Consider the following 16,207-nt stretch of genomic DNA (forward strand, 5'->3'; position numbering starts at 1 on the left):
ATCGCTTAGAATTTTGAATAAACAATTAATCAAATCCATAATAAACTTGAAACTAAGGACTTAAACGTTGAAAGTAGAAGCAGGGAAAATGTCCATTATCAAAAAAAATGTCCAAAAGGAGGTTTTTTTTGATAATGGCCTGCCTCTACGTTCAGCTGGTTAAATACCAAGACTACCACTACATCTAAACTTACACCATATAATCAACCTAAGGAAGGAGGAGCCAGTCCTACGCCTAAAAGCTGGATTCTGTAACCAGTGTCTATCAAAAACAACACCGGTTACAGAATTCACCCCCCCAACGATCCAGGCAGGAGGGAGCCCAAGCCCTCCTGGCCCGCGGCACCCCGAACCCCCGCCTACGTTTGGGGCAAGAGGGAGCCCAAGCCCTCTTGCCCCGCCGACTCCCCGACATCATCGGGGCAAGAGGGAGCCCAAGCCCTCTTGCCCTGCGATCTGCAACACCCCCTGCCAAGTCCGATGGGGCCAGGAGGGAGCCCAAGCCCTCCTGGCCCGGCGACACCCCCAACCCTCACCCCCTACTAAAATACGGCAGGAGGGAACCCAGGCCCTCCTGCCATTGACGCACCACAACCGCCCCCTGACCCCCCGATGGCCCCCCCGCTGACCCCCACCCCCCTCCCCGTACCTTAAAAATTGTTGGTCGGACGGACGGGTGCCAAGCCCGTCCGTCCAACAGGCCAGCCATTTCCGGAATGGCTGGCCTTAGGGCCTGAGTGGCCCAGGTGGCTCAAACCCCGCCCACAGGTAGGCCTTGAGGCGCCTGGGCCAACCAGAATCGGCCCAGTTGTCTTAGGCCCCTCCTAGCTTTGGAATCGGTGTCTCTTTTTTGAGTTCTGTGAATGTTTTATGTTGTTTGTTTATTTTATCAATATAGTACCATTCAAATTTTTGTTGTTTTGTTATATTGTGGCAAGCCACGCCCCAGACTCTGAGGTATGGGAATGGGCCTTTGGCTCCCCCTTTGGCCCCGTACTGCCTTTGGCTCCCCCTAAGGCCATAATGAAAATAGCGGTCAGGGAATCTATACTGCTTAAAGGCAGTTTTAAAAGGTTTTATTCTTTGCCTGAAATAGGCTCCTTTTGCAGAGCCGCTTCTCTCATTCTGCACAGAGCTGTCCTCTAAGGTTTCTGTAATGGGATGGGCAGCCTCATAGCTAGGGAAATTCCTCTGATGGAATTTACTACTACCTGAAATCTTGTTCTCCCTGCTTTTATCATGCGGCAAGTTGGAAGCAGTGCTGGACTTGCCACAATATCTATGTATTAGTTTTACATATGCAACTGGCTATACACCATTTTATGTTTTTAGGCCCTGTTTTACTAAGGTGCGCTAATCGATTTAGCGCGTACTAAAACCTAACAGTGTCAAGTCAAAAGCGCGCCGGGACAAAGGCACGCGCAGACAATTGAGCGCAAAGCGGAGGCGCGCACCGAAGAAAATGACTGTTTTAAAGGGCTCCGACGGGGGGTGGGGGGGAACCCCCAACTTTACTTTATACAGATCGCACCGCGTTGTGGGGGGTTTGAGGGGTTGTAACCCCCCAAATTTTACTGAAAACTTCACTTTTTCCCTAAAAAACAGGGAAACAGTTAAGTTTCCAGTATAATGAGGGCAGCTACAACCCCCCAAGCCCCCCAAACCCCCCACAACACCGCCGCGATCTGTATTAAGTAAAGTGGGGGGGTTCCCCAACAAAACCCCCTGTTGGAACCCCTAAAAACCACTCTTTTTCTTCGGTGCGCGCTTCCGTCTTGCGCTCAGTTATCGGCACGCGCCTTTGTCCTTCGGCGGTTTTGTCTATGAACCAACACTAACACGTGCATGTTAGTCTATGGATGTGTTAGCATTTAGCACACGCTAATTGGTCAGCACACCTTAGTAAAACGGGGTTAGTGCACATTTACCTATGCTGTTCATCCATTTTGGAATCAGGTTTCACTTCCACTTTTGGCTCTATTTTGTTATCTGTATTTGAGTTTTTCATGCTCCCCTGGTTATGATCCATTTTTATGCCTTTATTTGCTAAATTCTTTTATCCATTTTGGTGCCATATTTTATGCAAGGTTTTGGTTTTCTTTGTATTGGGTCCTCTTTGGCTTTAAAACACTATCAATATATACATAAATCATTTTATTCATTTTTGACATTGTGCTATGTTGTTTATTTATATTTATTTACATTGTGTGCTTTTTTTTTTACATATTGTTACATGTACTTAGACTTTTTATGCTTTTATCTTTCATATATCTTTCATTCTTAGACTTTTTATTCTTTTATTTCTCATGTCATTCATTTTTATTTGATAGCGCTGCTTTTTAGCACTTCCATTTTTTTCAAATGTCTTTTTAATTGGTCTGTCTATGATTATACCCTCTATCATTTTAATATGTTATTTTTTCATTATGATCTTAATTTGTTTTTATGATATGTGTTTTTCTTATATGTTACTATTTAGTGTCCCCTGAAGAAGGCATTGTTTCAAACGCCGAAACAGGAATCCTTGTTGGGACTTCATAAACATTTGTTCATTTCAGTAAAGATTTACTTTGGTTGATTTAGACATCTACCTTGTCTTCCTTTTTTTGTTTCATCTTTAATACAAGGGGTTCTTCTTTTTTTGCCTGCTTGCCCACCCTGCATTAATTCACTAAGTTTTACAGGGTGAATGTAGCAGCACAATTGAACGCTGCTTTTGGTCCGTGGGTCTAACAGCGGGCTTATCTGCTCCACCCTAGATTCAGAGGACTGTTATGGTATGTCCCACTGGTTCAAGACTCATATACCTTTTGCACTAGAAGGGAAGATTAGGTTCTTACCTCAATCTTCTTTCTAGTAGAAAGACATACGAGTCTTGAAGGCCTGCCCTGTCAGATTTCATTTAGCCTTCTTACTCAGACATGTATGTTTTACATAAGAACATAAGCAGTGGCCTCTGCTGGGTCAGACCAGAGGTCCATCATGCCCAGCAGTCCGCTCACGCGGCGACCCATCAGGTCCAGGACCTGTATAGTGATCCTCTATCTATACCCTTCTATCCCCTTTTCCTTCAAGAAATTATCTAATTCCTTGAACCCCAATACCATACTCTGTCCTATCACGCCCTCTGGAAGCGCATTCCAGGTGTCCACCACCCTTTGGGTGAAGAAGAACTTCCTAGCATTGGTTCTGAATCTGTCCCCTTTTAATTTTTCCGAATGCCCTCTCATTCTTGTAGTTTTCGAAAGTTTGAAGAATCTGTCCCTCTCCACTTTCTCTATGCCTTTCATGATCTTGTAAGTCTCTATCGTGTCCCCTCTAAGTCTCTGCTTTACCAGGAAAAGAGCCCCAGTTTCTCTAATCTCTCAGCATATGAAAGGTTTTCCATACCCTTTATCAATCGTGTCGCTCTTTTCTGAACCCTCTCAAGTATCGCCATATCCTTCTTAAGGTATGGCGACCAATATTGGATGCAGTACTCCAGATGCGGGCGCACCATCGCCCGATACAACGGCAGGATAACTTCTTTCGTTCTGGTTGTAATACCTTTCTTTATAATACCTAGCATTCTGTTTGCCTTCTTAGAGGTCGCTGCGCACTGTGCCGACGGCTTCATTGTCTTGTCCACCAGTACCCCCAAGTCCTTTTCTAGACTACTTTCACCCATTACCAGCCCTCCCATCGTATAGTTGTACATTGGGTTTTTGTTTCCTACATGCAAGACTTTACATTTCTCTACATTAAACTTCATCTTCCATCTTTTCGCCCACTCTCCCAGTTTGTTCAGGTCTCTTTGTAAATCTTCACGGTCCTCTTTAGTCCTAACCCCACTAAATAGTTTTGTGTCGTCTGCGAATTTTATAACTTCGCACTTTGTCCCTGTTTCTAGGTCATTTATAAATACATTGAACAGCAGCGGTCAGAGTACCGACCCCTGCGGAATACCACTTGTGACCCTCCTCAAGTCAGAGTAGTGGCCCTTTACTCCCACCCTTTGCCTCCTACCTGCCAACCAATTTCCGATCCATCTATGTATGTCTCCTTCCACCCCATATTGACCTTCTCCTGTTGAACAGATCTGAAGAGTGATGAACCCAGAAGGTTTCCACAGTATCAAGATGTTTGGTTTTCTCCTGTGAGAGATGGTAAGAGCCTAATAAGTGTTAGTTCTGGTTGCACTTATGTAGGTGGCTTGTTTGCTTTCACCTTGTTTTAGGTTATGTTCCTTTTGGTATTGATTTGTTTAATTATAATCGTTGAAGAGCAGAACAGAATTAGCTTTGTTGGGGAGTTCCCTGGGCCCTTCCCTTTGTATTTCTCCTCTATAGTGGTTGGTTCAAATGTATTGGTAAGAACTGAGGATATACAGCTCATCTCGGTGATAATAGGAGGTAGAAATGAAAATGTAGACGATGCATTCTATACAATTTGGGATTAGAGGTGAATAACACACTGGTTCAAGATTCATATGCCTTTCTACTAGAAAGAAAATCATAAGAACCTAATCTCCCCTTATGAATAGTAATCAAGTTTAAATAGTAATCTTAATTGTAATGGATTAATATCGAAGTGACTGTCTCCCAATTCATGCATCTTTTATATACAATAATCAGTGGCCATGTCTGTTTAGGTAGGGCTGTTGATTTGCAATCCTAAATATGATAATTTACTAAGATTGCTATTTGTGCAGTCCTCCTAAGTCAGTTTATCTGAAGCTATTCCTGGAGTATGTATGCTTTGAAAGAAAGATGGGAAAGGGTAGATAAATTAGAGGTATTTTCATATTTCAATATATAAATGCACAAGAAGCAAGCATCTGTGAAAGGGAGCTCTAGAACAAGGGTCATAGAATAAAAGTGAAAGGGAGTAGATTTGGGAATAATCTAAGGAAATTATTTCTTTATTGAAAGGTTGCTAGATGTCTGGAACATTCTCCCAGTGGAGACAGTAGTGATGAGAACTGTATCTGATTCAAAGAATTATGGGTCAATCACAGAGGATCTCTGAGGGAGAAGAAGGGATTATAGAGATTAATAGTTGGTATGGATGGGCAGACTGGAGAGGTGGTATGGTTTCTATCTGCCTTCATTTTCTGTTATTAATCACTAGCTAGTCTGGTATGCATGAAAGAACTTAGCATGCATTGGAAACAATGTATGCAACTATTATGCCATATACGTTGTAAATATCCTGAAAACCAGAATGGCTAAGGGATAGTCCAGGAATGGCTTGAGAATCTGTGTCCTAAACTGATAAATGTATTTGGATAGCAGCTGTATATCACTCTTACTTGGATACATTTTAGTCCTGCCACTGACCTCGACTTCTGAATGAATAACCTTTGGTTGATTATTGAGCTTCACGACCAAAACATATCCAGATTTCTAAACCAAAACACATATGTAGTTAACTTTGGTGCTAACCATATAAGAGCTTTTGAATATCTATCCTCTATTAGAGTAGTTGTATGATATTTTTTTCTTTTTCTTTCTAACCAGAAAATCATCTCAAGAAAAGAAAGACAAAGACTTCGGCGATCTGTTTTCATTTTCTTCTTCTCAGAAGTCAGGCAATGGTATGCAGTTTTCTATAACAAGGCTGATCAATTTTGACCCAGAGTTAAAGGAGATTATCTTTTTGGCCTTTGCTAAAATTGTTCCATTTTCTGGTTGCAAAAATATCCTACTTTCATTTTGAAAATAGTCAAATTGCACTGTTAAATGTGTCACCCAATAAACCTTCCAAACACTTGTACAGTAGCTTTGAATCACCTGCACATATCCATTAGATTTTTTAAGTGGTTGATCTCTCTGCCTTTCTAGCCCTGGCCTACCATGGTTTCTGTTTAATCTTTATTTTCTTTCCTACTTCAGTTTTCTCAATATACTTTTAACCCAACAATTCATCAGTTTTGACTTTTTATAGTGTTGATTTTTCAAACATGTACAGTCAAAATCTAGGAAAACTAGTTCGGAAACAGTTTAATAAATAACATTTAAATGCAAAAACGATGCAGCGAGCAGCAGTATTTGAAATAAAAATAAACCTGGAAAAAAGGAAGAAGTCATGCCTTGTTAGCTTGTTCTATACCAGCAGTGCACAAATTCAGTCTTGGAAGGCTTTTGTGATCAGGTTTTTGTGATCAGGCTTTTGTGATATCTCTAATGAATGTGAGAGAGATCTACATGCATTATATCTCCACAGTATGTCAAACTATTCCATACATATTTAATGGGGATAGCCTGAAAACCTGACCTATTTGTAGCCAGCTCTTCAGGATTGAATGTGTGAATCCCTGTTCTGTACTAACTTGATTTCTGGTTTAAAGTACAATCAAATATACACGAATAAGTCCAATAGTTAAAACTAAGAAAATAAATGGATAGATATATGTTTCTTCTCATTTTATTCTTATGGAGGCATAAGATTTTGCCGTTTTTTCAAATTTATTCATTACATTATATTACACTTATTGATTTCTAGTCCGCCAAAGCATTTTTAGTTCAAGGTGGGATCACGAGATCAAAAGCTGGACCTTTTCCAGGAATTACATTAAAAATATAATCATTATGTTAAAAAAGAGTTTAATTGAAAGTGGCTTTATATAAAAAGCCATGATCTACAGTATGAGCTTACAAACTTACATAAGAACATGAGAATAACCTTACTGGGTCAAACCAATGGTCCATCAAGCCCAGTAGCCCGTTCTCACGGTGGCCAATCCAGGTCACTAGTACCTGGCAAAAACCCAAAGAGTAGCAACATTCCATGCTACCGATACAGGGCAAGCATGGGCTTGCCCCATGTCTTCATAATAACAGACTATGGACATTTCCTCCAGGAAATTGTCCAAACCCTTCTTAAAACCACCTATGCTATCTGCTCTTACCACAACCTTTGGCAGTGCATTCCAGAGCTTAACTATTCTCTGAGTGAAAAAATATTTTCTCCTATTGGTTTTAAAAGTATTTCTCTGTAACTCAAAAATTGATCCACTTGTACCCGTTCTACACCACTCAGGATTTTGTAGACTTCAATCATATCTCCCCTCAGCTGTCTCTTTTCCAAGCTGAAGAGCCCTAACCTTTTTAGCCTTTCCACATATGAGAGAAGTTCCATCCCCTTTAACATCTTGGTCGCTCTTCTTTGAACCTTTTCTCTAGCGCCGCTATATCTTTCTTGAGATAAGGAGACCAGAATTGAATGCAATATTCCAGATGAGGTCACACCATGGAGTGATATAGGAGCATTATAACATTCTTAGTCTTCTTAACCATCCCTTTTAAAATAATTCCTAGCATCCTGTTTGCTTTTTTGGCCACCGCCACACATTGGGCTTCATTGTATTATCTAAGATGACACCCAAATCCTTTTCTTGGGCGCTAGCCCCCAAGGTGAACCATAGCATCTGGTAACTTATTCAGGTTATTCTTCCCAATGTGCTTCACTTTTCATTTGTCCACATTAAATTTCATCTGCCACTTGGATGCCCAGTTTTCTAATTTCCTACGGTCTGCCTGCAATTTTTCACATTCTGGATGCATTTTAACAACTTTGAACATGTTTAGTGTCATTTGCAAATGTATTCACTTCGCTCATCATTCCAATTTCCAGATCATTTATAAATAAGTTAAATAGCACCAGTCCCAGTACAGACACCTGTGGCACTCCATTGTTTACTCTCCTCCATTGAGAAAAATGACATAAGAACATAAGCAGTGTCTCCGCCGGGTCAGACCATAGGTCCATCCTGCCCAGCAGTCCGCTCCCACGGCGGCCCAAACAGGTCACGACCTGTCTGAATCACCAGAAGGGGCTCCCTTGCCACCTTGGTTCTCATTGAAGTCCTATCTTCCCATCGAAGTCCTAACCCTCCGGTCCTTGCACATGCACGACCTGATTGGGTTTCTATACTTATTACCTGGTTAGCTTTCTATACTTGTGTTACATCCCAGCACCTCTCTCAGTATCCCACGATCCCTTTATCCCTTAGAAATCCGTCCAATCCCTGTTTGAATCCCTGTACCGTACTCTGCCTGATCACTTCCTCCGGTAGCGCATTCCAAGTGTCCACGACCCTTTGTGTGAAAAAAAACTTCCTTGCATTTTTTTTTGAACCTGTCTCCCTTCAGTTTCTCCGAATGCCCCCTCGTACCTGTTGTCCCCTTCAGCCTGAAGAATCTGTCCCTATCCACCCTCTCTATGCCCCTCATGATCTTGAAGGTCTCTATCATATCTCCTCTGAGCCTCCTTTTTTCCAGAGAGAAGAGCCCCAGCCTATCCAACCTCTCGGCGTATGGGCAGTGTTCCAGCCCTCTTACCAGTTTCGTTGCTCTCCTTTGGACTCTCTCAAGTTACTGCCATGTCCTTCTTGAGGTACGGCGACCAATATTGAACGCAGTATTCCAGATGTGGACGCACCATCGCTCGATACAATGGCATGATGACTTCCCGCGTCCTGGTTGTTATGCCCCTCTTTATGATGCCCAGCATCCTGTTGGCTTTTTTCGAGGCTGCTGCGCACTGTGCAGATGGCTTCAGTGATGCATCCACCAGCACACCCAAGTCTCTCTCAAGACTGCTGTCTCCCAACAATGCCCCCCCCAATTTGTAGTTGAACAACGGGTTCTTTTTTCCCCTATGTGCATGACCTTGCATTTTTCCACGTTAAAGCGCATTTGCCATTTGTTTGCCCAGTCTTCCAGCTTGTCCAGGTCCCTTTTGCAGGTCCTCACACTCCTCCCTGGACCTAACTCTGCCGCACAGTTTGGTATCATCTGCAAATTTTATTACCTCGCACTTTGCCTCCTTTTCCAGGTCATTGATAAATATGTTGAAGAGTAACGGCCCCAGCACCGATCCCTGTGGCACACCGCTCGTGACTCCCCGCCTGTCAGAATATTGGCCCTTCACTCCGACCCTCTGCAGTCTACCCAACAACCAGTGCTCAATCCATCTGTGTACATCCCCCTCCCACCCCGTGGTTCCACAGCTTCCTAAGCAGCCTTTCATGTGGCACCTTGTCGAAAGCCTTTTGAAAATCGAGGTAAATGATGTCTATAGGTTCCCCATTGTCCACCCGACTGCTTAGTCCCTCGAAGAAGTACAGAAGGTTCGTTAAGCATGACCTTCCCTTACAGAATCCATGCTGGCTTGTTCTCAGTAGGCCATTTCTCTCGATGTGCTCGCAAATACTGTCCTTGATCATAGCTTCCACCATCTTCCCTATAATTGAAGTCAGGATCACCGGCCTGTAGTTCCCGGGGTCACCCCTCGATCCCTTCTTGAAGATAGGTGTGACATTCGCCAATTTCCAGTCCTCTGGTACCTCTCCAGTTTTCAAGGATAGGTTGCAAACATGCTGGATTGTGCCCGCTATTTCTTGTCTTAGTTCCTTTAGAACCCTTGGGTAGATCCCGTCAGGGCCCGGCGATTTGCCGCATTTTAACCTGTCTATCTGTTTGAGGACATCCTCCTTACTTACCTCTATGTGTTCCAATTTTTCAGCCTGTTCCCCACTCATGAGCTCCTCTGAGTCCGGTATATTAGATGTGTCTTCTTTCGTGAAAACCGACGAGAAGAACGTGTTCAACCTCTCAGCTATCTGTTTATCCTCCTTATCACTCCCTTCCTATCCCCATCGTCCAACGGCCCCACCTCCTCTCTCGCTGGTCGCTTCCCCTTTACGTAACTGAAGAATGCCTTGAAGTTTTTTGCCTCCCTGGCCAGCCCCTCTTCGTATTTCCCTTTTGCTTTTCTAACCTCTCGGTGGCATTCCTTTGGCATTTCCTGTGCGCCTGGTGATTTTCCTCCGTTGGGTCCTTTTTCCATCTCCGGAAGGATACTTTTTTGTCATTTATTGCCCTCTTTGCTTCTGTTGAGATCCAAACCGGGTCCTTTGACCGCTTGTTCTTGCCGCCTTTCCTGAAACTGGGGACGTACATTCTTTGTGCTTCCTGCAGGGTGTCCCTGAATAGGGTCCAGGCGCTTCCTACAGTCTCCATCCTAAGGATGTTTCTGAGCTTCCTCACCACCATTTCCCTCATAGCAACATAGTTCCCTTTCCTGAAGTTGAGCGCAGTTGTTGCGGTCCTCCTTACTGTGGGTGTCCCCCTTTCTAATGTGAATCTGATCGCGTTGTGGTCACTGTTGCCTAGTGGTCCTCCCACTTCTACCCCTCTTGCAGGCCCCCCTAATCCGTTTAGGATGAGGTCAAGAGTAGCACTCCCTCGCATCGGTTCCCTGACTAGTTGCTCCATGAAGCAGTCCCTCACAGCTTCTACAAATCCTGTTTCCCTAGTGCAGTTGGAGTGACCCATACTCCAGTCAATCCCCGGGTATTTGAAGTCCCCCATCACTGTTACACTTCCAGTCCTGCATTCTTGTCTCAGTTCAGCTTCCAAGTCGTGTCCGACCCCTTCCGGCGTACCAGGTGGGGCGATAGTACAGCCCCAGTTTTATGCCTGCACCCTTGTTTCCCGGCAATTTGACCCATAGCGATTCCAGCACCTCTGCCTTCTTTGCCATATCCATCCCGACCGAGTAGATAGAGTCCTTTATATATAGTGCTATGCCTCCCCCTTTCTTGTGGGTCCTGTCCCTCCTGTAGAGCTTGTACCCCGGCAGCGCCACATCCCATTGATTCTCTTCTGTCCACCATGTTTCTGTAATTCCAATTATATCCAGGTCTTCCCCTTGGCCACGACCTCTAGTTCACCCATCTTGGCCATGAGGCTTCTTGCATTTGCATACAAGCACCGCAGGTCCCGTCGTTTTTTCCTCCACCTCTGTATTTACCTGGGCCGCCTCCCCTTGAACTTCGGGCAGTTCTCCTGTTCCCTGTGCTTCTGCTTTGCCCTCAGCCTTTACCCTCGTAGCTTTCGATTTCCCACATCATTCCCAGCCACCCCACTTCCCCACTTTTTCCTCTGGGTTTTCTAGCCCTACCGGCCCCCTCCTGGGCTAATCATCCCTTGAGCCTCCGTTTGATCCCCCTCGCCTTGTGGCACCCCTATATTGCCCTCAGCTTTCGCCCTCGTGCCACCCAGTCCCCTTGTGTCTCCATGCCCCTTAGTCTCCTCCCAGCAAGCTCCCTTTATCTGATGTTTCCCTCGCTGTCTGATCATAAGATCCACCGGTCTCTCTACTTCCTCCTTGCAGTCAGCCCGTTCAGCATCTGTCCTGGATACTGTTGTCCGAAGCGTCAACATCAGATCAGCTGTCGGCTTTCCCCCTCTCCTCAGTTTAAAGCCCTCTCGATCTCCTTCCTCACATTGGCTGCCAGTAGCCTAGTTCCCGCTGTGCTCAGGTGCAGGCCGTCCCGCCGGTAGAGCTTACTCTTTCCCCAGAAGGACGTCCAGTTCCTCACAAAGTGGAAGCCCTCCTCCTGGCACCATCTCCTCAACCAAGCATTCACAGCCTGGAGGTCTGCCTGCCTCTTTGCATCTGCTCTCGGTACAGGCAGGATCTCTGAGAATGCTATCCTCCATTTACCCTACCCTCTCTTTTCTATCCGATAACCAAATTCCTAATCCATACTGAGCTATGCACCTAACCATGACTAATTTTCATCAGGAGCCTCTCATGAGGAACTTTATCAAAAGCTTTCTGAAAAATCTAGAAACACTATATCAACTGGCTCACCTTTATCCACATATTATTCAAACTTCAAAGAAGTCAAGCAAATTGGTGAGGCAAGATCTCCCTCAGCTGAAATCCATGCTGACTCTGGCTCATTAAATCATGTTTTGTCTACGATGTTCCACAATTTTATTTTTTATAATTGTTTCCACCATTTTGCCCGGCACTGAAGTCAGGCTTACCAGTCTGTAATTTCCAGGATCTCCCCTGGAACCCTTTTTACAAAATCGGTATAACATTGGCCACCCTCCAATCTTCAGGGTATTGCAGATGATTTAGCAACAGTTGCAGATCACTAACAGCAGGTCAGCAATTTTATGTTTGAGTTCGTTTAGGATCCTGGATGCAGACCATCAAGTCCAAGCAATTTATCACTTTTCAACTTATCAATTTGGCTTATTACATCTTCCAGATTCATTGATATTTCTTTCAATTTCTCTGCATCATCACCCTTGAAAACCATTTCCGGTTCAGGTAGATCTCTTATATCTTCCGTAAAGACCAAAGCAAAGACTTCATTCAGTCTCTCCGCTATCCGTCCTTTTGTTCCTTGATCGTCCAACGGTCCCACAGATTCCCTCACAGGTTTTCTGCTTTTGATGTACTTAAAAAAAATTGTATGAGTTTTTGCTTCTTTTGCAAGTTTCTCTTCGTATTCTTTTTTAGCTGTGTTTATTAATGCTTTGCATCTAACTTGCCAGTGCTTGTGTCTCTTCTTATTTTTTCATTCTTTAAAGGATGTTTTTTTTTTCCTCTAATAGGCTCTTTCACTTCACCTTTTAACCATGCTGGCTCTCGTTTCCTCGTCTTTCCACCTTTGCTGATATGTGGAATACATCTGGTCTGGGTTTCCACGGTGGTATTTTTAAATAACATCCACGCCTGGTTTACAGTCCTAACATTTGCAATTGATCCTTTTAGCTTCTTTTTAACCATTTTCATCATTTTATTATAGTTGCCCTTTCGAAAATTAAATACCTCTACAGTAGATTTCTTTTGCGACGTCATTCCCAGTATCAGCTCAAATTTGAACACGTTATGATCACTGTTTCCCAGCGGACCCAACACAGTTAACTCCTGTACTATGCCTTGCATTCCACTAAGGACCAAATCCAAAATAGCTCCCCCTCTTGTCAGTTCCCAGACCAGTTGCTCCAAGAAGCAGTCATTTATGATGTCTAGGAATTTTACCTCCCTAGCACTCCCCAATGTAACATTTAACCAATCAATGTTGGGGTAATTGAAATCAATTCTTTTTCCAATATCTTATCCACATTTAATGTATGAGATAAGTTAAACACTATGCAGCTGCTTCAGCCCGTCCTAAACTTCTAAATAGCTTTCTTAGAGACTCAAAAAAATGGGAAAAGAAAAAAATGGGAGAAGAAAAGCCCTCAGAGAGGCTTCATGTGCCAAAAAAATTCCTAGTTAGAAAATTTTTCAAACTGTTCTTCATTAAAAGTCTCCAAGAATGCAGGTGCACAAAACAACACGGTGTAAACTAATTGTCCCTTCAATGCTAAGCAAAAAGAAGAATGAAACCCAACAACAGCTTCTTCTGGCTCCAGTCCGTCCTCCGTCGGTCATTCACAAGCTGTTTCATTCAGCGTTACAAACCGCCGCTGTCCTCTTCCTCCAAGGCAGCACAGGAGCTACCAGACTAGAGGTTGGACTTCTCTACAACATCACTGTAGGTCTCCTCTATGTACTTCTCTGTCTCCTTCAGCTCCTCCAAGTCTGCTACTCTAGCCTCAAGGGAATGTACTCATTCTCTGAGAGCTAGGAGCTCTTTATAGTGAGCACACACACATAACTTCTTGCCAACCGTGAGAAAATCATACATGTGACACTCAATGCAAAAAACTGGATAGCAACCCTCTTGCTGCTGGACTACTGTCTGCATCTTGTTATTGAGCAGATTAATTAATTAATTAACCTTATTAAGCTACTAGGAATATTATTAAGCTACTAGGAACCTTATTAAGCTACTATGAAAATTTTTATAATTTGTTGACTCATCAGTAATTCTAAAATCTTCACATCCAATCTAGCTGTTTGATAAGTTTATTAAACTTTCCAGTATTTTCAGTTTCTCTTTTTCCTTTTAATGAAGGATAAGAAAAAGGTACCCTGGCTCTAATAGATCTAAAGGCCCCTCACCATTCAATTTGGTCAAATAAGTAAGATGCCAGAGCAAACAAGATAAACAAAACAATAAAACTTAAACAGTACTCTTGCCTGGATTGGAACTCCCTTTATGAATAGATTCACCCAACACAGTGTACAGGTATAGCTTGATATAAGCAACTTACGTTGTGTAAAGAGCATAACCGTAGTAAAATTACCACATCATCATAAAACACAGTTAAAACAATGAATTAAATTTGAAGATAATCAAATTAAATCCTAGTAATAGCAATAATTAATAGTATAAGAAATAATATACACAAGAGTACAGTAGAATATTCTTATGACAGAAATATGATAAATGTTAGCAGAATACAAATGATATCATAATATGGAATATTCAACAAGTCATTAGTTTGACCAACTGTATTTATTTTGTAAGTATATAAAGTCAAAATACAGGAAAAATAATTTGAAAACAGCTTAATGATAATTCATGTCAGTATTTGAATTGAAAATAAATCTTAGCTAATATCACCTTCTAGATACTTAAATGAATCTGGGTTCTGCTTGCATTGTTGTTGCTGCTGAGTTTTTTAAAAAATAATTTTTATTTGCATTATTCCTTTCTGAAGTGTACATATAGCGTAATTCAAACTCGGTCTTCTAATACAATTAATCATGGTTCTGTTATGTCCCTTCCAGATTCCATATGCTAGGTCTTCAATCCCAACCCGCAATCTGGGAGTTGCAGAAATCCAACACTTTTCTGAACATATGCTCCACTCTTAGCCTAAGAGCTAGAGAACATACCCAGTTACAGTTTCTGCAAGCAATCCATGTTTTTTTGCTGTTTTGAGGACAAATTTGCTGGTGGCAGCCATTTTGGATTTTCATCGAGATCCCATCCACAGCTTCTTGGGCTGGTTATAGGGTAGTGGGACTCTCCAGAGAGCTCTTTCTGGCCCTCTAACGCTAGGTCTAAGCTTTATTCACTGATGCCTGAACAGTCAAAGTGTTTTGAACAGCTTAAAGTGAGATTCCACCATAGCACAGGTTATCAGGTGCACGGCCCTCACTAGTGATGGTGGAGTGATGCTTAAGGATTCTTAGGATTGCAGGGTGGTCATTATGTTGAAAAAGCTTTTTGATGTAGCATCTTTGGTTATCAAAGTGCGGCAGCTGCTTCCTTTACGGTGTGAGCCTGTCATTCCAGATTGTACGGTGCATCCTCTGTGTTGTACCCGCCTGTCCTCCGCTGGTAATGGATGGTGTGTATTAGGTGGCGGATGCCCTTTATGATCTCATTTGCGTTCTTAATAAGGTCTCTGCTTATGCAGTATCAGTGTGCCAGACTCTTTGGATCAGTCATTGGGCCGGGGATGCTGCCTCAAAGGCCAGCTTGAGTAGACTTCCATTTAAAGGTCACTAGTCATGGATGACCTCATGACTAGTGTTGCTGAGCCTGCCCTAAGTCTCTCTCTGTGAACAGGTCTCAGCGGTCAGCAGGAGATCATAGTAATTTTGTTTCTTCCGCAAGTTTTGTCTGGGCTCCATGGATCTTCCGCCCAGAGATATTCCCAGGGCGTACCACCCTCGTTACAGCGGCTCCAATTCCAGGCAGCTTCAGGTTCCCGATCAGCAACTTCTCCTAAGAAGGCTCAATGACACTACGAGTCAGGCGGAGCTTCCTCATATCTAAGGTCGCCTTTCTCAGTTTTATCAGGAGTGGACTTGTGTTTTATTGGATCAATGAGAACTAGACAACATTCAGGAGGGGCACAAGCTAGACTTCTCTTGCTTGCCTCCGGTTCTGTCTCTGGACTTTCCGGCAGATCAGCCAGAAAAGGAGTCCTCAGTCCACGCTACTGTGCCATATCTCTTAGACATCAGAGTGATAGAACCGGTTCCAGAACATGAATCGGGCCATCGAGGCTCAGAAGATTGGAGGCCCATTCTGGATCTAAAGTCAGTCTTGCAGATTCCTCATATCCACATGGAAACAGTGTGCACAGTCATAGTTGCTGTCTCTCCAAGGGAGTTTCTAGCGTCCTTGGATCTCGCGGAGCAATCTACCTGAGCTGCATAGGTTTATGCGTTTCCATGTTCTACAACAGCATTTCGAGTTCACTATACTGCCCTTTGGCCTTGCAAGATGCCCTGCACTTTCATTAAGGTGATGTTAGTTGTGGCAGCCTTTCTCCGCTGGCAGGGGATCCAGGTCCATTCTTACTTGGGTGATTGGTTAATCTGAGCTCCATCTCATTCAGAGTGCAAAAGTACAGTGGAGACTGTGGTGCCTCTGTTGCAGGCATTGGGGTGGATTGTCAACTTCAAGAAGAGCAACTTGACACCCTGTACATGGATTATCTGGGTCTTTTCTTCGACACCAGGCAAGGTCGTATGTTTCTTCCTGAGGCACACTGACAGAAACGTCAAC

At 43.4% G+C, this 16,207-nt stretch overlaps 1 protein-coding gene across 1 annotated transcript in view; it reads left to right on the plus strand.

Annotated features, from left to right (window-relative positions):
* Positions 1-16,207, plus strand: part of TOP2B (DNA topoisomerase II beta) — a 639,919-nt gene that overhangs the window by 587,716 nt on the left and 35,996 nt on the right. Inside the window, 1 exon segment of the mRNA XM_033930173.1 lies at positions 5,499-5,575. Within this exon segment, the coding sequence (XP_033786064.1) occupies positions 5,499-5,575 (77 nt within the window).

The sequence above is a fragment of the Geotrypetes seraphini genome, chromosome 2 (assembly GCF_902459505.1).
Source record: "Geotrypetes seraphini chromosome 2, aGeoSer1.1, whole genome shotgun sequence".
NCBI lineage: Eukaryota > Metazoa > Chordata > Amphibia > Gymnophiona > Dermophiidae > Geotrypetes > Geotrypetes seraphini.